The 25,242-nt window shown below is 41.3% G+C and overlaps 1 protein-coding gene across 2 annotated transcripts; it reads right to left on the reverse strand.

Annotated features, from left to right (window-relative positions):
• Positions 1-158: 158 nt before the first annotated feature.
• LOC106576418 (basic helix-loop-helix ARNT-like protein 2) lies at positions 159-25,229 on the reverse strand. 2 transcript variants are annotated; one of them, XM_014153575.3, is made up of 17 exons: positions 21,568-25,229; positions 16,154-16,280; positions 16,006-16,044; positions 15,844-15,885; positions 14,882-15,039; positions 14,275-14,363; positions 13,473-13,565; positions 12,587-12,704; positions 10,518-10,664; positions 10,088-10,319; positions 7,159-7,265; positions 6,741-6,888; positions 6,459-6,511; positions 6,260-6,371; positions 5,968-6,052; positions 4,838-4,943; positions 159-1,418 (listed from the first exon to the last, which is right to left on the reverse strand). In XM_014153575.3, the coding sequence occupies exons 1-17, from the start codon at positions 21,623-21,625 to the stop codon at positions 1,261-1,263; spliced, it is 1,872 nt and encodes a 623-aa protein (XP_014009050.1). In that variant the 5' UTR covers positions 21,626-25,229; the 3' UTR covers positions 159-1,260. The 2 variants fall into 2 exon arrangements, with proteins under 2 accessions (XP_014009050.1, XP_014009057.1); XM_014153582.3 differs by having other exon boundaries at positions 21,161-25,229.
• Positions 25,230-25,242: the final 13 nt, after the last annotated feature.

Here is a 25,242-nt window from a genome sequence, read left to right on the forward strand (position 1 = left end):
GCTGAAGCGAGGTTCAAAAGGTTGTTTGCAAGCATTGTTTTCCTTGTCTGGATTAGTTTCACACCTCCACATTCAAACAAACTAGGATGTGTTTGTATAAGGCAGATGCACAGGGATGTAGTGGTAAAGAATTAAAGTGGGTAAGCGCTGTACGCTGGTTGTGGTGACGGCCAGTGAGTATTTTATTTCATTTGATCATTAAAAAGTTGAAGACCAGATACTTAAAACCATTGAGGACAAAACATAATAACGCCTGAGAGCTTATTTCCATTGTGTTCCTCTAGGATAGGCAACGCACACGCTATTGCTAACAACGCCAACGTTGCATAATAAATGTGTAAATGCTTTTCACAAAATAAAAAAGTGTTTGTGCGTTTAGCCTCCATTACATCCCTGAAGGTCAATCTTCAGGGTGTTCTGGTTCAGTGTAAATGAAAACATTAAGAGAAGCAGCTATACCTCTGAGTGACTTCAGAAAAAGGTATGCCGCTGTCTTTACAATAGACATGGCAGCAATATTGATTCACCTACACAGAAGCCTACAATGCAAGAGCAAAAAGACAGAACAATATACAATTTCACTTTGTAATAACAGACACTGACAATTTGAGTGAAGACACAGTTGTAATGTTTCATTTCAAGTTAGTCACACAAGTGATCAGTGTTCAAAGTTAATATACTTTGTAATTGATTAACCTATGCCTCCGTCCACTCCCTTCGAATTTGAAATGATCACTTTCACACCAGCGGGAACCCTAAGAGTACCAAACTATGGTCCAGCTGCTATCGATCTGTGAGCCCCCAGATATAGGCAAACTCGGGTTGGTTTTAGTACACATTCAGTTACATTGAAACATTGATCAAAAACTCCCCACCAATTGAACCATCTGTGTAAGCCACCAAAGAGTTTGCTGGTTTTAGAGCAGGCTGGATTTCTCTTGCTGAAACTTAAACAGAGAGCTGTAGAAGTCCCTCAGAAGCACATAAATCTGTTTCCTTGGTAGCGGAGCACATGAAAATAGTCCCTGGGTGGAGTTCGTCTAACCAAAAACTACAGAGTTTAGGACTGATGGAGTTGGGGGTCAATTCCATTTCAATTCTGGAAGTGAACTGAAATCCCAATTCAGGAATTGAAAGAAATCCTCTTTGAAAATGCTTAAATAAATAAATGAAGTAATGTAGATAAGAATAAATATCACTTTTCAATTCTTGAATTGGAATCTAAATTCTTCTCCTGAATTCATGGCATTTGAATCTCTGCTAGTGAGACCAGTGCATATTATCAAAGTCTACTGCATCCCCCAGGTTGGCATCAGTCTCCAGCAGGCTCATGATGACGGCCATGGCAGCCTCGTCGTTGCTCAGGATACCGAGGCCTGGTCCCACCATGCTGTCCAGGTCCATCTGGGAGCTCTCTCCTGGGGGAGAACAGGTTGTCATCAAAATCAACCAATACACAAAGTTATGTTAGTCATACAGTTAAAGTCGGAAGTTTACATACACCTTAGCCAAATATATTTAAACTCTGTTTTTCACAATTCATTTAATCCTCGTAAAAGAATTCCCTGTCTTAGGTCAGTTAGGATCACCACTTTATTTTAAGAATGTGAAACATCAGAATAATAGTAGAAAATGATTTATTTCAACTTTTATTTAATTTCCAGTAGGTCAGAAGTTTACATACACTCAATTAGTATTTGGTAGCATTGCCTTTAAATTGGTTAACTTGAGTCAAACGTTTCAGGTAGCCTTCCACAAGCTTTCCACAATATTTTGGGTGAATTTTGGCCCATTCCGCCTGACAGAGCTGATGTAACTGAATCAGGTTTGTAGGCCTCCTTGCTCGCACACTCTTTTTCAGTTCTGCCCACACATTTTCTATAGGATTGAGGTCAGGGCTTTGTGATGGCCACTCCAATACCTTGACTTTGTTGTCCTTAAGCCATTTTGCCACAACTTTGAAAGTATGCTTGGAGTCATTATCCATTTGGAAGACCCATTTGCTTTCACTTCCTGACGGATGTCTTGAGATGTTGCTTCAATATATCCACAAAATGTTCCTACCTCATGATGCAATCTATTTTGTGAAGCGAACCAGTCCCTCCTGCAGTAAAGCATCCCCACAACATGATGCTATCACCCCCATGTTTCACGGTTGGAATGGTGTTCTTCGGCTTGCAAGCCTCCCCCTTTTTCCTCGAAACATAACGATGGTCATTATGGCCAAACAGTTCTATTTTTGTTTCATCAGACCAGAGGACATTTCTCCAAAAAGTACGATCTTTGTCCCCATGTGCAGTTGCAAACCGTAGTCTGGCTTTTTTATGGCAGTTTTGGAACAGTGGCTTCTTCCTTGCTGAGCGGCCTTTCAGGTTATGTCGATATAGGACTCGTTTTACTGTGGATACAGATCCTTTTGTACCTGTTTCCTCCAGCATCTTCACAAGGTCCTTTGCTGTTGTTCTGGGATTGATTTGCACTTTTCGCACCAAAGTACATTCATCTCTAGGAGACAGAACAGTCTCCTTCCTGAGTGGTATGACGGCTGCGTGGCCCATGGTGTTTATATTTGCGTACTATTGTTCGTACAGATGAACGTGGTACCTTCAGGCGTTTGGAAATTGCTCCCAAGGATGAACCAGACTTGTGGAGGTCCACCATTTTTTTCTGAGGTCTTGGCTGATTTCTTTTGATTTTCCCATGATGTCAAGCAAAGAGGCACTGAGTTTGAAGGTAGGCCTTGAAATACATCCACAGGTACACCTCCAATTGACTCAAATGATGTCAATTCGCCTATCAGAAGCTTCTAAAGCCATGACATAATTTTCTTGAATTTTCCAAGCTGTTTAAAGGCACAGTCAACTTGATGTATGTAAACTTCTGACGCACTAGAATTGTGATACAGTGAATTATCAGTGAAATAATCTGTCTGTAAACAATTGTTGGAAAAATGACTTGTGTCATGCACAAAGTAGATGTCCTAACCGACTTGCCAAAACTATAGTTTGTTAACAAGAAATTTGTGGAGTGGTTGAAAAACGAGTTTTAATGACTCCAACCTCAGTGTATGTAAACTTCCGACTTCAACTGTATGCTAACCAAGAATAACTCTAAGTATAACTAAGTAAGCCAAACATACACTTAAAACTGTCTGATTGATTACAGTCTAGGTAAATGAAAGATCATGTAAATGCATTGCTTCTAAGATTGCAATCTGGTTTCCGAGTGAGTCATGGGTGCACCTCAGCCACACTCAAGGTCCTAAACGATATCATAACCGCCATCAATAAAAGACAATACTGTGCAGCCTTCTTCATCGACCTGGCCAAGGCTTTCGACTCTGTCAATCACCGCATTCTTATCGGCAGACTCAACAGCCTTGGTTTCTCAAATGACTGCCTCGCCTGGTTCACCAACTACTTCTCAGATAGAGTTCAGTGTGTCAAGTCGGAGGGCCTGTTGTCCGGACCTCTGGCAGTCTCTGTGGGGGTGCCACAGGGTTCAATTCTCGGGCCGACTCTCTTCTCTGTATACATCAATGATGTCGCTCTTGCTGCTGGTGATTCGCTGATCCACCTCTACGCAGACGACACCATTCTGTATACGCCCTTCTTTGGACACTGTGTTAACAAACCTCCAGACGAGCTTCAATGCCATACAACACTCCTTCCGTGGCCTCCAACTGCTCTTAAATGCAAGTAAAATTAAATGCATGCTATTCAACCGATCACTGCCCGCACCTGCCCGCCCAACTAGCATCACTACTCTGGACGGTTCTGACTTAGAATATGTGGACAACTACAAATACCTAGGTGTCTGGTTAGACTGTAAACTCTCCTTCCAGATTTACATTAAGCATCTCCAATCCAAAATTAAATCTAGAATCGGTTTTCTATTTCGCAACAAAGCATCCTTCACTCATGCTGCCAAACATACCCTCGTAAAACTGAACTATCCTACCGATCCTTGACTTCGGCGATGTCATTTACAAAATAGCCTCCAACACTCTAATCAGCAAATTGGATGTAGTCTATCACAGTGCCATCCGTTTTGTCACCAAAGCCCCATATACTACCCACCACTGCGACCTGTATGCTCTCGTTGGCTGGCCCTCTCTTCATATTCGTCGCCAAACCGACTGGATCCAGGTCATCTATAAGTTTTTGCTAGGTAAAGCCGGCCTAATCTCAGCTCACTGGTCACCATAGCAGCACCCACCCGTAGCAGGCTCTCCAGCAAGTATATTTCACTGGTCATCCCCAAAGCCAACTCCTCGTTTGGCCGCCTTTCCTTCCAGTTCTCTGCTGCCAATGACTGGAACGAATTGCAAAAATCACTGAAGCTGGAGTCTTATATCTCCCTCACTAACTTTCAACATCAGCTGTTAGAGCAGCTTACCGATCATTGCACCTGTACACAGCCCATCTGTAAATAGCCCACCCAACTACCTCATCCCCATATTGTTATTTTTTTTTTTGCTCCTTTGCACCCCAGTATATCTACTTGCACATTCATCTTCTGCACAATCTATCACTCCAGTGTATAATTGCTAAATTGTAATTATTTCACCACTATGGCCTATTTATTGCCTTACCTCCCTAGTATTACTAAATTTGCACACACTGTATATAGATTTTTCTATTGTGTTATTGACTGTACATTTTTTTTTATCCCATGTGTAACTCTGTGTTGTTTGTGTTGGACTGCTTGGCTTTATCTTGGCCAGGTCGCAGTTGTAAATGAGAACTTGTTCTCAACTGGCCTACCTGGTTAAATAAAGGTGAAATAAGTGTTTTTAATAAAAATGACTTTGTATAGGATTTTGAATGGTAACTACCTGTGTCCATATGTGTGTTGCTGCCAGCGTATGTGGCCCCCTTTGAAGCAGATTCTGATCCAGACTTGCTCACTGTATCTGAGTCAGTCACCTCCTCATTTGGCATCTGCAAGAGGAGAAGTGGGTACATAATAATACATAACATCTTTACTCTGTAGAGTTTTTGATACAAAGTTCCATTTACAAAACTCTTCAAGCGCACCTATTAAGAGGGGTAATATTTACCCTGGTTATTGATAAGTTAAAGTACATCAAAATATTACAATCAGTTTAAAAGTTTGTAGTCTATGCAAGGCATGTGTTCTAATAAGGGATTTATATGTTTAAATGTAATGATTAAATAATTCTACTCTGAAACGTAACTAATTAGTAATTAGTAGTTTATGTAGCATGTATAATGAATAATTAAAGTACTAACCGTAAGTCCCATAAGGTTTAGTAGAGACCCGGGAGGAAGAGAAATGTATGTGTGTATGAGTGTGCCTAAGAAAATAGCGAGAACAATTAGACTGTGTTTGACGCGACCTAGCGAGAACTTTGAGAAACTTATGAGAAGAAAGGGAGTAACTCTCAAGGTCTCTCTAATCTCGGGGGAAAGGAACAGACAGCGCTGGGTAGTGATTAACAGTGGTGAGAACTCTGGGGAGGGATACAACTCACCTACTGTTCGTGTGTATGTATGTGTGTAGGACATCTACTGTTTGTGTGGAGGTATGTGTGTAGGACATCTACTGTTTGTGTGGAGGTATGTGCGTAAGTAGGGAGTGAGCATAAAATGAATGTCTTTGTATTATGGACTTCAGAACGTTCTCTGAATAAACTGTACGAACCTTTTGCAGAAGCTGAGTCTTTGCCTAATTATTATTAAACCTAGGGTCTTACAAACCTTGGGGATTAGACAAAGCTTATTGATTGTTAGTTATTATCATTGGGTTAGAAAATTCTTCTGACAGTTCATAGGGAGACCTCCAGTGGTTTTGGTTGTGAAATGCATGTAAAAAACACCATGCTCTCTCCCTTTATGCTGTAATGAAAATAGTTTACAACATCTTTTTTTGTCAACATGGAACTACTGCCTAGGGCCCTAAAGACACAGTAGGATGAGAGGTGAGGTAGGTAAGGAAACTCACGTTGGCATGAGAGGAGACCATTGGAGACCTGTCCTGAGGTGGACAGAAGGGACTGGAGGTTCCACTGGACGGAGAACAATTGACCCTGCACAGACACAGAGACATCGTCTATGCAACAGAGACATTTTGGCGGTGGAAGAAGGCAGAACTAATGTAACAAAATGTTCAGGAGCCAATAAAACAAAAAACTATGTAAGCTGACTGTACAAGTACCAGCTTCCTCCTGGTGGTCAAAGAAAGCTCTGTAAAAACAATGCTATTGTAAAACAATGCCATAATACACACAACACACCTGTTGGAGTCAAAGAGCTCGTTTGCTATCTGGGTCCCTATGCTGCCAGCGTAGATCATAGTGGCCATGCCACTGGAGATGCCAGGGATAAGGATAGTACGTTTGCTCTCTTCTGTAACATAGCGAGGGGTCAGGACAGTGAGCTGAGGTCGGTCCACACACCCAAACTGAGTTATATCCAGAATATTCCTTTTCTTACCGTCCAACAGCTTGGAGCTGCTTGGCTGTTCAGCTTCTGTGTGACCGGGTCCCCTGTGTGGAGAGGGAACGGACAACAAATCATTGTACATCCCTTGTATGATGTCATTAGTACAACGCAGAGGGCTCTCGAACAACAGCTACATTTTGGGTCCAAAATGGGACAATTTTGACTGAAATTGTGTCTTGATTCAAAGCAGATTATTAAATTGAATGTATTTTACTGAATATCATTATAGATTGTTCAACGCACAATGTAGACCTAATGTGAAAAGGAACTTACAAAACTCGGTTGGTAGAAACAATAAACTCCACTTCTTTGGTCCACGGGTTTATAAAACTAAACCACTGACTTTGAAGCATGACGAAGGAGCCATGTTTTGTTTTGAACTTGTAGCTTCTGGTCTCAATCTTCTCTTTACTGCGGAGAACTGTTGAGACACAAAACAGCACTTCTATCACTGAAATGTGCTTGAATCCCCCCCCACCCTCCCAATAAAAAACAAGTCATGCACAGGTTATTATGGTGTAATTACCATTTTACCCTGCGACAAAGGTAAGAACCTGGTCATTTTCTGTAACCCAAAATAAAGTGCAACCGAAATATAATTCATATCTGTTTGAGCACCCTGTACATCTGGAGAATATATGGTTCTCACCCATATGTAGATACGAAAGACAACCAAACTATTCTCCATTACCTTTCCTGTGTGTCTCTGCGAGGTGTTGCAGGTCATCCTGATGGAAGTACTCATAACACGATGTCCCCAATAGTTCCTGTGGCAAGTAGCCCAGAACAGTGGTGGCTCTGAAGGATAGAATACAAGGAGGCTGTTATTCTCTATAAACCAACTACAGTACCAGGTTGATATCTTCTGTCCACTTACCAGCTCTAACTATGTACATCATTTCAGAATGGCATAATAAATACTAACTATAACCATCAATATACATGATGCAGACTTTCTGTTTCTATGGAAAAGAGTAAATGGAATGATTGTCAAACATTTGACCCCGGTAAAGTGAGCTGGGTTCTTGTTCTCTGCATTGGGATCAAATGCCAAAGTAGAAAGAATCTCACTCAAAAGTAACAAAAATAAAATAGACAAATTATTTCACTTATAATTCACTGTATCACAATTCCAGTGGGTCAGAAGTTTACATACACTAAGTTGACTGTGCCTTTAAACAGCTTGGAAAATTCCAGAAAAGATGTCATGGCTTTAGAAGCTTCTGATAGGCTAATTGACATCATTTGAGTCAATTGGAGGTGTACCTGTGGATGTATTTCAAGGCCTACCTTCAAACTCAGTGCCTCTTTCCTTGACATCATGGGAAAATCAAACAAATCTGCCAAAACCTCAGAAGACAAATTGTAGACCACAAGTCTGGTTCATCCTTGCGAGAAATTTCCAAACGCCTGAAGGTACCACGTTCATCTGTACAATCAATAGTACGCAAGTATAAACACCATGGGACCCCGCAGCCGCCATACCGCTCAGGAAGGAGATGCGTTCTGTCTCCTAGAGATGAACGTACTTTGGTACAAAAAGTGCAAATCAATCCCAGAACAGCAAAAGACCTTGTGAAGGTGCTGGAGGAAACAGGTACAAAAGTATCTATATCCACAGTAAAACGAGTCCTATATCGACATAACCTGAAAGGCCACTCAGCAAGGAAGAAGACACTGCTCCAAAACCGCCTTAAAAAAGCCAGACTACGGTTTGCAACTGTACATGGGGACAAAGATTGTACTTTTTGGAGAAACGTCCTCTGGTCTGATGAAACAAAAATAGAACTGTTTGGCCATATTTACCATCGTTATGTTTGGAGGAAAAAGGGGGAGACTTGCAAGCCAAAGAACACCATCCCAACAGTGAAGTACGGGGGTGGCAGCATCATGTTGTGGGGGTGCATTGCTGCAGGAGGGACTGGTGCATGTGGATATATTGAAGCCACATCTCAAGACATCAGTCAGGAAGTTAAATCTTGGTCGCAAATGGGTCTTCCAAATTGACAATGGCCCCAAGCATACTTCCAAAGTTGTGGAAAAATGGCTTAAGGACAACAAAGTCAAGGTCTTGGAGTGGCCATCACAAAGCCCGGACCTCAATCCTATAGAAAATTGGTGGGCAGAATTGAAAAAGCGTGTGCGAGCAAGGAGGCCTACAAACCTGACTCAGTTACACCAGCTCTGTCAGGAGGAATGGGCCAAAATTCACCCAACTTATTATGGGAAGCTTGTGGAAGGCTACCTGAAACATTTGACCCAAGCTAACCAATTTAAAGGAAATGCTACCAAATACTAATTGAGTGTATGTAAACTTCTGACCCACTGAGAATGTGATGAAAAAAAATAAAAGCTGAAATAAATCATTCTCTACTATTATTCTGACATTTCACATTCTTAAAATAAAGTGGTGATCCTAACTGACCTAAGACAGGGAATTTTTACTAGGATTAATTGTCAGGAATTGTAAAACTGAGTTTAAATGTAGTTGGCTAAGGTGTATGTAAACTTCCGACTTCAACTGTAAATCAAACTGGACTGATGCCTTCAATGCACTCTCTGCTGTTGGTCAGAAGATCTCACCACTAGTGTTACATTTTAGGACAGCCTGGGTCACAATAACAAATTCACATACGTGAAAGGGCTACTGTTGTGAAATGGAGCTGCCTATTTGACCATCGATAAGTTAGAAGGTCTTTATCTTGACATGCTAACTATATAAAAAATTATATTTCCAACACAATGTTCCAAGTAAACATTTTTCAACTTATAATCTGTATTTCAAACCAACAGTATTAGTATTGTACTGTTGCCATCTCTTGAAATAATCAGTACAGTCATCTCTTCAAGGGGCATATTGTCTCATTTGGAATGCATTCAGACCAATTGCTGGAAAACTTGGGGTAACCCCATTACACTTACAGCCACTGTGGTATGGGTAGGGGGTGCCATGGCAAACCCTATCCAAGATGACTGCCTGCCAGGCCTGCCTTAACCAACGTCATTGCTTTTCTCTTTATTTGTTTCTTTCTTTCGCTGTTAATACAAGCACAGGTTGGGTTACCCAGGATATAACTGTAATGTTAGCCAAGGCCAATTTAACTTACCGTAGCCTTGGCTAACATTACAGTATGTATCAAAACATACTCAACTCAGCTGAAAGAGATCGAATCTGAACAAAACTCTGAGAACAATACGCTATGAAAGTTACCAAGAAGCGACTTTCCCTCAGCCTTGTAGTTTTTTAACTTTTGTAGGCTTTTTGAATGGTCTTCAATGGGCAAAAACGTAGCGCAATGGTCTTAAGTGCAAAAGCTCTGTAAAAACAAATATAACTGTATATACTGTATATATTACGAATTTGATTATATAATCGTGAAGCCTGCTCAAAAGAATAGCGGACTTGATCCAGAAGTAAATCGAAAGGGGCGGTTACTTTCACAGGGTATAGATTCAGTTTTATTTTCCTCCCAGTGTTTTTCACCACGTGAAGGCTATGCCCACAATGCCCCCTTATGAACAATATTGGTTCAAAATTAAGCCAACACTTGCCAATAATATTTAATAATGAGCAAAAAATCGCAAAACGGTTTGTGGAGGGGATAAGAGGCACAACTTACTGTTGGTCCACGAAGGTGAACTTGCCGTCAATTGCAAAGCGAGTGACAAACTGGGTGGGTTTGACCTTGACCTCTCGTGAGGGCTGACAGGCATTGTTAGGGTGAACGCGGCACACAGCGACCAGGCAAGACAGATGGGAGGACTCGTTATCGTTGCTCTCAGCATCCAGCTGGGTGGAGGGCCAACTCCGCATGTAACCAGTGCAATGGACAGTGCAGTATCGTTGAGACTCTGCAGGGGGAGACAGTGTACATAAAACTCGTGTTTACACTTAACCCCCATAGGCAATTCCAATCAAGGCCCTATCAGGGCTAACCTCAGTGAGGTGGAATCAAGAAAAATGAATTGTGCTTCTGGGTTGATGACCACCACGTTTCTCTCTGCTCAAACGATGTATTTAGTGAAGGTGTCTTTGCATGGCTCTCTCACCCTTTTTCTTGGAGCTGCTGGGCTGGATGGTTTTGTCTTCTGTCTTCATAACTGTTCTGCTGTGCTTCATGCGGCAGAAGAAGGAGCGCCGTGCCCCTGTACACAGATGAACTGCTCCCACAGGAAGGTCCTGCACCTGTAACCCTGCTAAAGAACCAGCAGAGCCCATGATCCAACAACATCATATTATATACTGCTCAAAAAAATAAAGGGAACACTAAAATAACACATCCTAGATCTGAATGAATGAAATAATCTTATTAAATATGTTTTTCTTTACATAGTTGAATGTGCTGACAACAAAATCACACAAAAATAATCAATGGAAATCCAATTTATCAACCCATGGAGGTCTGGATTTGGAGTCACACTCAAAATTAAAGTGGAAAACCACACTACAGGCTGATCCAACTTTGATGTAATGTCCTTAAAACAAGTCAAAATGAGGCTCAGTAGTGTGTGTGGCCTCCACGTGCCTGTATGACCTCCCTACAACGCCTGGGCATGCTCCTGATGAGGTGGCGGATGGTCTCCTGAGGGATCTCCTCCCAGACCTGGACTAAAGCATCCGCCAACTCCTGGACAGTCTGTGGTGCAACATGGCGTTGGTGGATGGAGCGAGACATGATGTCCCAGATGTGCTCAATTGGATTCAGGTCTGGGGAACGGGCGGGCCAGTCCATAGCATCAATGCCTTCCTCTTGCAGGAACTGCTGACACACTCCAGCCACATGAGGTCTAGCATTGTCTTGCATTAGGAGGAACCCAGGGCCAACCGCACCAGCATATGGTCTCACAAGGGGTCTGAGGATCTCATCTCGGTACCTAATGGCAGTCAGGCTACCTCTGGCGAGCACATGGAGGGCTGTGCGGCCCCCCAAAGAAATGCCACCCCACACCATGACTGACCCACCGCCAAACCGGTCATGCTGGAGGATGTTGCGGGCAGCAGAACGTTCTCCACGGCGTCTCCAGACTCTGTCACGTCTGTCACATGTGCTCAGTGTGAACCTGCTTCATCTGTGAAGAGCACAGGGCGCCAGTGGCGAATTTGCCAATCTTGGTGTTCTCTGGCAAATGCCAAACGTCCTGCACGGTGTTGGGCTGTAAGCACAACCCCCACCTGTGGACGTCGGGCCCTCATACCACGCTCATGGAGTCTGTTTCTGACCGTTTGAGCAGACACATGCACATTTGTGGCCTGCTGGAGGTCATTTTACAGGGCTCTGGCAGTGCTTCTCCTGCTCCTCCTTGCACAAAGGTGGAGGTAGCGGTCTTGTTGCTGGGTTGTTGCCCTCCTACGGCCTCCTCCACGTCTCCTGATGTACTGGCCTGTCTCCTGGTAGCGCCTCCATGCTCTGGACACTACGCTGACAGACACAGCAAACCTTCTTGCCACAGCTCGCATTGATGTGCCATCCTGGATGAGCTGCACTACCTGAGCCACTTGTGTGGGTTGTATACTCCGTCTCATGCTACCACTAGAGTGAAAGCACCGCCAGCATTCAAAAGTGACCAAAACATCAGCCAGGAAGCATAAGAACTGAGAAGTGGTCTGTGGTCACCACCTGCCGAACCACTCCTTTATTGGGGGTGTCTTGCTAATTGCCTATAATTTCCACCTGTTGTCTATTCCATTTGCACAACAGCATGTGAAATTTATTGTCAATCAGTGTTGCTTCCTAAGTGGACAGTTTGATTTCACAGAAGTGTGATTGACTTGGAGTTACATTGTGTTGTTTAAGTGTTCCCTTTATTTTTTTGAGCAGTGTATAATATAAAAAAACACATTGAAGACAGAACATAAAAAGAAAGAATCTGTGACCTCCAAAGTGAACGAGGGCAAAGTGGAAACCAGTAAAGCAAGAACAAACAGAACCCAGGCTCTCTGCTCTTTCCCCTGTGCTAATAGAACTCAGATAAAAGATGCAACTTTCTTTAAAGTAATACCGTTATAGTGGTGACATAGCTTTAACTGCATCTCAACAAGACACAGACAAAACACAGAGAGAAATAGATATGAAAATCCCAGCAACAGATACATTTAAATAAAGTCTTTGCAGACTTACTTTTGGCATCTATGAGCCGTTCACGAGGGTATAATCCTGAAGCTGACAGCTGCTCTTTCACTTTACTAATGTCCTTCGGGTGGACATAATCAAAAAGACTCTGTCCAATTAGTTCCAACTGTAAACAAAAACAGCACTTTAATTATCAGAACCAAACTATTCATCTCAGAACCCGGAACCAAATCTTGTGTGAGCTAGCTAGCTAGCCAACTATACTTCTGAACTAGGGGAAACAACTGATTCAGATCCCCCACTTCAGAACCACCTGAACTTTCTGGTTAAACCTCCGGTCTCCACTTCAAGCATCACCTCCACAATATAAAGCATGAAACAGATTCAGGTATAACTTTACTGTGGTACAGAAATTATAAGGTATTAAAAGGGAATTTCAGTATTTGACAATTTGATGTTAGATAGTTCCTCACCCTGTAAGTAGTCTGTGGGCCAGGAGAATATATAATCCATGGTTCAGTTTTCTTTAGATAGCCACTACAAACATCAGCTAACTTTATCCACCACTAGCTAACAATCAATGGGAGTGGTAGGGGCATAGGGTGCCTGTTACAAATGGCCAAAGAAAACCAAACCATGGAACTAAATGAATGGCATAGCACTGTTAAGTAATGGACTTTTCCTAAAGTTGTCATTGAGAGTATTTAAGTGGATAATAGATAGGATTGAGTGATAGTGACATTATTGGAATCCACCGCAATAATTAGCTCAATTTAGAATTAAGTAGTAAATTAAGACTGCCAGACCTGCTTATTATATATTATAAACTGGGTGGGTCGAGCCCTGAAAGCTGATTGGCTAAAAGCCGTGGTATATCAGACCATATACCACACCCGCTCGGGCTTTATTGCTTAAGTATAACCAGTTCACTGACCCGACTGTAGTTGAGGAACTTGGAGATGGATTCTGAGGTAAAGAGGATCTTCCCCCTGTCACAACTCACCACGAACAGGAACCCATCTGCAGCCTGGGGAAATGAGACACGGCACGACCTCAATATATTTCAATCTGGATCCATGAAAACACTGACACTGCTACAGTACTTTGAAACCATCAGTGTGTATCCACTCTCTCTGTTTACTCTAAAATGGCAGACTCTGTGTGACAAACATGCACACTTGTGGGAGATCAGAGCTGGCAAAGGTTATACAACAGAACACTGCAAGCGAGGGGAAAGAACTGGCTATTTCTATATGATTTAATTCTACATGGAATTGAGCGGTTGACACATCCTTTTCTAATTAGGGATTTTCCAGAGTAAAGTTAGTTAGTGACTGAATGGAAAAATACTGTAGCAAACCCAGAGGGTATACCTGTGTTACTGTCCATAAAATAAAGTGTAGACTTAAAGTCTGAAGAAGAAACATGCGCTCTCATAACTTTGGATAAAAAGCAGCACTTTGAAAATAGGAACCACACAATTGTAGATTTCACCTCATTATTGTAATCATAAAGGAATAACCCTAGGTCACTATATTATTGGTTAATATTATATTTCCCATATCAATACCAAAATGATCAGCTATTTTTGGAGCCTAGTAGACTCAAAACACAAAAACTGTAAATTGATACACCACATAATCCTACCCACTGTTGTGACTGCTGCCACAATACCAAATGGGGTTGATCTTGGTTGATTGGAGAAAGAGATTGAGACAGAATGAAGGGCGGCCTACCGTGAGCACCAGGTGCTTGAGATCATCCCGAGGCAGAAAGGAAGGCTTGCGTTTGTAGTTAACGTCAGTAAAGGAACTGCTGGCACCTGCTGAGGAGACGAACACAGCACTGAGCTGTTAGTCTGTGTTGTACCTGTCCCTTAGGAGCTCAACATCTGCTGAAGAGACGAACACAGCACTGAGCTGTTAGTCTGTGTTGTACCTGTCCCTTAGGAGCTCAACATCTGCTGATGAGACGAACACAGCACTGAGCTGTTAGTCTGTGTTGTACATGTCCCTTAGGAGCTCAACATCTGCTGATGAGACGAACACAGCACTGAGCTGTTAGTCTGTGTTGTACCTGTCCCTTAGGAGCTCAACATCTCTAGCATAACTTGAGTTAAAAATATATAGAAATATTCAATCTATACTATATTATCAGCAATGAACGCAGCAATGAACCAAGCTATTTGTGCACGGCTGTGTATTTTGCCACCACAATGTGTCCTAGGCTCTTACTGCATTAGTATAGCTTCATGAGACCTACCTTAAAGAGATGTGTGGTGCTGCACAGATTGCCTGGTGTGATACCGTATTGTAGGGGCAGTTTTGGGATGATGAGGCCTACCTTTCAGGGCTTTGAGATGCTGCACAGCCATTCGCAGAACCGTGAGTTTGTCAAGCTTTCTGGCCATGGGGTTCCAGGAGGGGATCATGGCTGACAGCTCGTCGATAAGGGTGTTCATTTTGTCCCTCCGCCGCTTTTCAATTTGGCTGTGTGGCTCCCTGTGAGTGAGGGCACAAATACACTTATTTGTCTCTCTCACACATATCTCACACACTTAAGTATACAGGTGTGTGATGGGTTGCTATCAAGTCAACATGATATCACTTATAAAAGCAACAACACATGAAAGGGTGTGTGTTATTGTTATTATTGGCGTTACGTTAATGTGGTCGCTCGCATCATACCACCAGCTTCAGTATTAATATTACTAATACTATAGTGTCATATATAATATTAAATATTAGAATATTAAAGTCATATATATATATATATATATATATATATATATATATATATATATATATATATATATATATATATATTACTAATACTATGTCATATATAATATTAAAGTATCCTCCTGTTTGTTAAAGCCAGTGCAGTCAAAAATGTGATTTCCCTGTGTTTTATATATATTTCCACAACATGAGGTTGGAATAATACTGTGAAATTGTGAAAATGATGATAATACCCTTTTAGTGTAAGAGTTGTTTGAAATGACAGCCTGAAATTTCAGCCAGTTTTGGTGGGATGGAGTTTTGGCCTGCCTGGTGAATCTGCCAAACAGCTCGTTTTCAGTTTTCCCCTGGACCACTCTCAGACAGTCCTAGCCAAATTCTTGCTCGAGAAACTGCTCTTGCTAAGAAGCTATTTGTGTTACTTTTGACCATGTTGATTGAAAACAGTCAAAGTACTTAATTGTTACCCAGAAGTGATTTGATATTGAGGTTTTTTTAAACGACTACATTGGGCCTTTAATTCCCTTTCAATATAGCAAATTAATATGTATGCCAGGCTCTTACCTGAAGCATTTTATTTTCACCTGTTGATCATCGTCTTCCGATCTGAATTGGAAATATATATGATTATTTAAAATGATTCATTTCAACACTTGGCCTGGCCCTGAGAGATCTTGCCAAGATTAGTGCTGAAATAAAAATCATTGCTAAAGAATCTTCAAATACCTGCTCTGTTGCTCCTCCATTTGAGCATCACCATTTTCCCTGCAAGACATAGAGAACACAAAATATAAGTCCACCGGGTAAGAGACAAAAATAAGAATGTTGTTCTTTTTATGCTGCTTTATGAAAGGTGAGGTCTCTCTGCTCTTACCTGTTGTCTAGATCCCCCTTCCGTTTCCTAGACAGCTCTTGGATTGGCATGGCTCCTGCCTTGTGGGGAATTATGACGTCAGGCCGAGAAACAAGAAGGCTATTGGTTTCTCCTAACTGCAAGGGTCCTAAACCACAGGCACAAGAACCATACAAAACTGACACATTAGTTTTGATTTCTCATAATTTGTAATTCACCCACGGTCAAATCGATGCATTATTGTAGCACTGACACTATTAGGGAGGCCTAGAGACAAAATGGGTTGGTGTTTTGTTTAATTCCCCAGATTTGTATATTTGCCAATGTTGAAAACCTCCATGAAGAACATTCACATATCCCCAATACTCAACTGAAACCCTCAACTGAGGACTGAGAAAATAAAATAACGAATGAATGCAGTTACTTGATTTCCCCAGAAGATGGCACAAATACCAACTCAATGGATGCTGACCTCAAGCATCCCATACACATGGTTGGAACGTTGTATCACTACAAGCTGCCTGGGTGTGCAAAATATTGTGTAAAAAGTTTCAAAATAAAAATACTTTTAAACCGTCTTATAAATATAAATGTTGTTGTGTTGATCAGTCACAAGATAAGCATGTATGCACTAACTAACATCCACTTGAGAGGACTGTAAAATAAACTCTCAATTGTAAGCCCATTGACAAATGTTCCTCAGTATAAATTAGTTTTAAGTTCAGCTAACTGGAAATGGCCTTCCATCTTGTAACTGATCATCTTGAAAGCCATAAACCTGGCAGGTGAGGTGAATTAACTCTTCAACCTAAATCAGCCTACCAGACACCAACCTCTGGCACAGACATTTTCTCCCGGCTGTCGCGCAGCATGTGATGAGTTTCCATGTGCCCAGTAAAAGTCACCATAAGAGGGCGTCTAACAACTGGCTTTATCCCAGTTTTCCCCCAGCATGTGGGACGTGATGGTTTCAGCTATCGCCTTACCTCACTGCTTATATAATGCTGTAACATTGACCTACTTCCTGCACGACTGACTCCCCATTCTACTTTAAGCTGTGACATTTTATTTGAAATATTGTTTAAAAGGGGGAAGATGTTTTGGGATTCTAATGCTTCTAATGTAACACTTAAAAAAATGTTTTTTTACAAATAATGGTTAATGAACTAACCTAGGCTATGTCTAGGAATTTTGGGGTAATTTCTGACATTGAGGTGGAATACAGATAAGATTCCATCCCTGCCCTCCCTCTCTTCCTTTTCCTGCAGGCATCTCACCAAGCATGAGAAACTGTAGTAGCATAAATGCAAAACAAGTGGAAATATTCCACAGGTAGAGAGATGGTAGTGGAACTACGGTAATTTTAATAATTTTGCTAATTCTGTAGTTGTATCATCATGCAGGGTAAATCTCCATTTATTTATTATTCCATTTTCATGAAAATAGTTAAGACAAATCTGACAAAGTTTGTTGCCCAATCAAGTAGAAACATTGTGGCTTTTAGATGTTTGACAAAGACAGCGAGTAGCTCAGGGTTGAGGTAAATTTAGAATGCTTTGATACATTAACATTTATTAACTGAAAATTGATATAAATTAGAACATCATAAATGTCATTAAGTCCAACACAATTGTAAAGGGAAGAGTGGAGATCCCTATTTTGCAGTAACTAACTAAAGGGGAAGACAATGTCATATCAAATACAATTAGGTAGTTATGTGGGGAAATGGTTGTGCTACACATTCATTTGGTTGACCTACTTCGGATCAAAGTTCATCAAGGGACCGGAGCAACCCCTCGTAAATACGCAGCAGTCATTTCCTGGCTAGGCCAGCCTTTCTCCATGTCATCTCCTGCTGTTGTGCCTTTGAGCAAGACAGTTAACCTGTATATGCTCAGTGTGCTTCCAACCCCTTAGGGTGTGGTGTGTGTGTCTTGGGGGGATGGGATACAAGCAGAAACTAATTTCTGTTCACTGAAAGAAAAAATTGACAGTATTCTTTTAAAATGTTGATCCAGTTCTTGTCGCTAATAGGAGATGCAGAGGGAAACGCGAACTCACTGACAACTGGGAACCAGACATCAACAAGTTCCCTGGTTGTGCAGGACATGAGTGGGTGGTGCAGAAACCAGGTAAATTGAATCACCTTGAATGATACACTAAATTACACCTGGCTTCCTAAGAGATGACAGTATGGCAAGTGAGGCCTATGTGACGGAGTGAGAAGCCTCTGCATTGGAGCTCGATAATGCAGCCGCTGAACCTTCCATGGATGATGCTCTCACCTGGCTGGATAATTGTGGCGAGGATCGCACTACACCATTGGACCAAGTCTTCAGCTGATGATGATAATGATGAAGACCCTGGCAGTCACAGCCCATATAAATGAATGGACCTTCAATAGGACTCTCCCTCATCTAATGAGCTTCCTGTGGCTGGTGCCTCATAATAAACCTCCCCTATCCCTCACTACTCACCTGCCGCTCTCACACAAAAACTCGCCCTCACACAATAACCCCAGTGTGTCAAAAGGGTCTATGGTAAAACTAGAACATTCATGTCTAAAAATTGATTAGACAGCACAGCAGTATGACGTTATGGCAGTATCTAGTTAAGGCAGTGTGACGTTATGGCAGTATCTAGTTAAAGCAGTATGACATTATGAAGTTATGGCAGTATATAGTTAAGGCAGCATGAAGTTATGGCAGTATATAGTTAAGGCAGTATTGGTGAGTATCCGAGTTCAGATTCCCTATTATATTCACTGAAAAAAACCGCATGTAGTTTATCACCTGATAAGCTAGTAATTAGTTTAAGTACCCTTATTTACATTACACACATCTTTCTCCGTTCAAATTCTATATTATACTCATAGAAAATTGCAGACACCCGATAAGGTAGTTATTAGTGTCCAGGTTTACATTATGCACTTCATTCTCATCTCCCCATCATAACCCCGCCATGGAAAAAGGGAGGTTCCAGTGAAGTTGTCCTGCACAAACTCATCAAGCTTACATGTAAAAGCCTAGAATGAGTTAATCATTAATTGATTTAACTAGGCAAGTCAGTTAAGAACAAATTCTTATTTCCAATGACAACAGGTTAACTGCCTTGTTCAGGAAAAGAACAGCAGATTTTTACCTTTTCAGCTTGGGGATTCGATCTTGCAACCTTTCGGTTACTAGTCCAATGCTCTAACCACTAGGCTACCTGCCTCACCAGCAAATTATGGCTAATCATACCTCCTTGTGTTTGCACATTTTCTGTCAGAGGAACATTAGCTTTACACTTCCATTCATTTAAGGAAGCTTGTTTTTATTATCTGAAAAAAGTTCCAATCCTTTGGCGTCTTTTAAGCCAACAAAAGAAAGGCAACGGTGAGGAAACTCTACACCTGTCACACTGGCCAATCTGACTAGTTCACCTGAGAAGAGCCATTCCCCTTTCACTCCCACAGGAATCGCCCCACCCCCACACCAACCTCTGCACTGGTGTTGAATAATACTAGGGGCCAGGCAAAATCATGTTGGACACATGCATACATGAGATGAGGTACAATACTAAGAAAGAGGGCTGACAGTAGAATACATTTTGTTTATTCAATATACAAAACAGAGGGAATACATCTTGTAATGGGGGAATCTATGCGATTCAGGTGAAGTACAGTTGACTGTTGGCAATATGGTTTTAACAATTGGTTGCCTAACAGAGCGCTATGTAATACATTATTTCCTCCGTCCATTCTCTTTATCCATTCCTGTGTAACGTTTGTCATCCTAGAACACCTTTAGGTCTGGTACTACTTTAAGTTCAATAATTATTAAGGTCAGGAATAAATAAATAAATATTGTTACAGTAATTGGGTGATAAGCCTACAACACCATTATGAATTGTCAACCAATGTCCAGAGCAAGACTGTGAGTAGTCTCCCAACAAGGATAATGTTGTTATTGATAAAGGAAAGTCACACCATATTTGCTTATTGTGTCCCTTTGCATTTCATATTGTTAACGTGAAACTATAGTCCTACATAAACCAACCCAGGACATGTTATTGGGCTATGATGGTAATGCATAAAGACTAGAGGCAAGATAAAAAAAATCCCAAGTGTTGCAGCTTGATTGACCTACAGCTTACCTCTTATATAAGAGTCCAAACGCTCACGTGCAGCTTGCGTTGAATAGTTATATCAAGTTATAGGCTCTGGTGTTTTACAAAATAACTGAACACAGGCCTACATAGCCTAAACAAGTTACATATTGGACAAAGCGCAGCTAGCCTATTTGACGTAGCATATAGGCTCAATTAAAATGTGCCAGGCAGGCCTATACATTTAAAAAAAATAGTTTTATGCTGCAAATAGGTATTCTTTTCAAAGGAGCGACCTGAGTGACCATATTCAACTACATTCATAACACGTACATTATTGGATGTTATGGGCAAATTACAGAATGGGAAATTGTGTTATTAGGCATGCATGCAGCATATTAGCCTAGCTTGCACGTTCGGGAATGAATAATAATTGTTTTGGGCTGCGTTCTAATAAATCCAATGAGAATTTGGAAACTGTTCCATAACCCACTTATTGAAAATATTCTTTAACATTTTACCATGCATCGCCAGAATCACAATGGGGTCATGGAGATCAAATTACGAACATGTGGCAATGCATCAGAACGCTTTAGACATGGGAAATTCTCGTCACCAAAAATACACATTTGCCGCGATACATTGAAATTCTACAACTATCGAAACACGTAGGCTAGGATATGACTTTAGGCTACCCAAACACATATATAAAACACAATTTAGGCTATACGTGCGACTGAACAGGATATGGTGCAAACTTAATCCAAGCATACATTTCGTGATTGGTGCCATTTTATTTGATTAACAGGCTTACCGACATAGATTATTAGTCTAGGCAAAATTACCAAAGGCATGAACAGAAGATCTATTTTACACAAGGTTTACCGTAAATACAATTCCACCATGCACATATTCTAATGAAATCACGACAACTCCTACCTGCGAAATAACATGGTAGAATGCCACAAATATAGCCAAAATTATTAAACTTCCACGGGCGCGTCCCAGGACTTCCTCGAGTGTGCGTTTGCTCCACTGATCTACTGACCTACATTTTGGGGGAGAACCAGAATTGTTTTTCAAAGCGAAAGACATGGAAACAGCTCCCCTCAATCCCACCCGGTGTATAGCATCGACTACAATAAACTATCATCACCTCATAGCCTAGAGAACTCACACGTGGTGCTTTCAAGACAACTCGGAAAGATCAGAACCTCCAAGTGAAAATTTGCGTACGGTTTTTGCGTAGAGTTTCCTATTGGTTGAATCTGATCCTTTTCAACCTGGAGCTCAGCTTACGAGTTTCCGAGTTCTCTTGAACGCGGTACAAATAGGTATACCAGTACCTGTTCGTTTGTCTGCGGTCACGTCATTGTCGCCGGCGGCTAAATTCTCTACGGACATGGTTGGAGCCGGTCAGCAGCAGCCCGGCGCCACAGAACATGAGGAAGTGGTAGTGTAGCCTAAATGTGGTACAAGTAGCCTACTGTAGGAGAGATGGGGAGAAGAGGCGGGGGATTGTTGTATAAATTTACTTTATGTTTTTCCTCCCCTCACTCTGTAATAAGGCGGGGAGGGGGTAGACATACAAACGTAGACATACACGTGCAAGGATAAAGTAGCCTCCTGGGTAATGAGGACACAACTCCAGGAAAACGCGGAAGAGGTCAATCTGTCTTCTCCTTTATCACCAGTCACCACTACACTCGCATTCATTCACTCAAACCACCCGTGAAGGGGACAGTGTTCATTGCATTCACCCACAATCGTTTCGTGGGCTATAGTCTAGCCCAGAGCAAGTAGGACAACCATTCATGAAACACCAATATGACATTATCATTACAATTGTAAAGAGTATTCTGCATGAGTCCCTTATCAATAGGCTATAGTGTAGCTCAGCCAGATTTAGGAATGAAACGTTCATTCTATCCTCTAAAATGATAGGCTAAAGTGTAATTTCGCATGTATTTGAGGGAAAAGTGATTGTCTATATAGGCTACTACACAGGCTCCCTATAATTGAACGGTTTTCTGTTGTGAGTGAAAACACTGCTTCGTCGTGTAAATATCCATGTCCAACCTGACAAATTACCATATATAAGTAAACTCATTCGAGTGGTCTTTTCCCCCCTCTTTCGAACATATTTGTCTCTCACCTGTTGTTATTCGAGACGTATGTACGAGACTTTATGTAAGTGTAAGTATGCACGTGCCAAACAAGAATCGCTTTGACCTAAATATTGTTGCGTTATACAACCATATAACCGTCACGTGTAGCAGCTGTCTCGTTAACCCGTCTGTAGCCCCGGGTGTAATCATTAGTTCAAACAGTTGCATTCCGTTTTGCAACTAAAACGAGAGTTTCTATTGGACAAATTGAGGCAAGTCACTCCACGTTCGTTCCGTTTGCTTCCGTTTAAGAAACGGTTTGCAACAGAATCGAATACAGCCTGTCTACAGCGAAAGTAAACATGAGTCCCAGAGCACTTTATAGCCCCATACACAACGTTATATAAATGTGTGAAAAAGATATATAATTGTATCGGTTAGCCTTGAGCCTCATGGATTGAGGACATTTACAACGAGTTGCCTTTTACGCATGACCATTGGTCACAGTGATATCTTAAAATTGCCACGACACTGCGAATAAATAAATTGCACCACAAGTTTGCCTACATATTTACGCTACTATCTAGCCTACAAAACATTGTCATAAGTCTGTAAAATAGGCTGTTTTGGCAAAACGTCTTGCCTTGGCGAATAATAGGCCTATGCCTCAGTGACATTAGGTAAATCCAATGGATGGTAAATCATAGGCTATAACCGTGAGACATTATTTATTATTGTGTAGCCATAGCATTGTAGTTCTACATGCGATGTCACAACATCCGTCATTTAAATAAAAAGGCACAACTGTATTTGCGTCATCAGTGGATAAGATCCGCCCCGTCTCTACAAGGGCATGCGAACTTACTACATGAATGTTTGGAAATTAACATAATATTTCCCGAAATATTTTTTGGGGAGATAAATATTTTGGTAATACTTTATAATAAGCGTAATTAATCATGTATAGTGTATATAGCAATAATATATTCATTTTGTTATTTGTGGACATTTAAAAGCATAAGCACTACAATTGAGTAGTAGTGTGGCCCAAAGGCCGGCAGATGGCGATATTGAGTCATTTCATCTTACTGTCCAAAAGGAAAACATGCAGCCGGCTATTCTCCATTCTGGCTGCAGAGGTCGATTTCCTCCTTAACTCGATTTAATGGAGAGGAGGTGAAAAAGAGAGAAATTAACATCGAATTCTCTGGCAACAGCTCTGGTGGACATTCCTGTAGTCAACATGCCAATTGCACACTCCCTCAAAACTTAGACATCTGTGGCATTGTGTTGTGTGACAAAACTGCACATTTTAGTGGCCTTTTCTTGTCCCCAGGACAAGGTGCACCTGTGTAATGAACATGCTGTTTTATCAGCTTCTTGATATGCCACAACAGGTGGCTGGGTTATCTTGGCAAAGGATAAATGCTCACTGGACAGGGATGTAAACAAGTTTGTGTCCCACATTTGAGAGAAATACGATTTGTGTGCATATGGAACATTTTGGGATCTTTTATTTCAGCCCATGAAAAATGGGACCTACACTTTAAATGTTGCGTTTATATTTTTGTTCAGTATACATACATACCATGTTTCACAAGCACCTGAAAATGAAACCTACCTTTGACTTCATTCAGAAGCAAGTTGACTGTTTTTGATAGAATTGTCTGTGCTCAATTGATATTGTTTTTAGCACAAGTCAATGGCGCACCCTACTGGGATACTTTCAGCAGCAGAAATCTGACTGCATGCTAATTATTTCTTATACTTGGAACACAGTAAGATAGTCAACCGATGTAGTGACTTATCCATTTGGATCCTTTTTGTACCAATAGGAGCCTGGTTCTCAAAGTTCTAAATCATTCTGGGCTTTGTAGTTTTAGAATCATTTATTATTTTGAGTATTAATGAACTCAAATATTCAAAAAGTTTTGTACACATATAGTTCTACAGTGAATATATTAATTACCCCATCCATCCTTCCTCTACCAATTACACACAAACATAAAACACTTATTACTGACTACACCACTCACGTCACATGCACGAGGATTGCAAAATAAATTTAGACATACATGTTATTAAATTATTGCACCCACACTGCTCGCGTGCGCCAACGAGCATCTGCGTTGCCAAGGGCTAAAATAGAAGTCAGTTCTATTTCTGACAGATCGCGCTGCAAGTCCTGCCTCTCCAATCTCCTCATTGGTTTATAGAAGCGGGTACCCACGTGCCATCTCCTCATTGGTTATAACCACGTGGGTGAGTGAAAGACAAAATAGGTCAGTGGCGGTAATGCACCTAATTTATGTAAGTTGCCAATCGCAATATAAAGTCAAGAGAAGAAAAAGCCTGGAAGGAAGAGAGATGACTAGAAATGATTTGGTTGACCATTTTGTGTGGATTAATTGGCGGAGTAGAGGACCTTGTGCATTTCAGGTAAAATAAACTCAATGTTTATATCCCAGGACAAATTAGCGAGCAAGTGCAAGCTAACTAGCGCAATTGCCATAAATGTTGAATGCTTTTTGACCTGACCCCAAATTAATGTAATTAGTTCAGAGTTTTTGATATTTTAACCTGCGTATTGTGATAGTGTCTGGTGTGGGGGGACAAAATAAATGTATGCACGATGGCGCGGAACCCAAACCGGCTGCGTGCGTGCGCCATCGTGCATACATTTATTTTGTCCCGCCCACACCAAACGCGATCATGACAAGCAGGTTAAAATACCAAAACAAACTCTGAACCAATTATATTAATTTGGGGACAGGTCGAACATCATTCAACATTTATGGCAATTTAGCTAGCACTTGCTAGCTAATTTGTCCTATTTAGCTAGCTTGCTGTTGCTAGCTAATTTGTCCTGGGATATAATCATTGAGTTTATTTTACCTGAAATGCACAAGGTCC

The sequence above is a fragment of the Salmo salar genome, chromosome 17 (assembly GCF_965601325.2).
Source record: "Salmo salar chromosome 17, fSalSal1, whole genome shotgun sequence".
Lineage (NCBI taxonomy): Eukaryota > Metazoa > Chordata > Actinopteri > Salmoniformes > Salmonidae > Salmo > Salmo salar.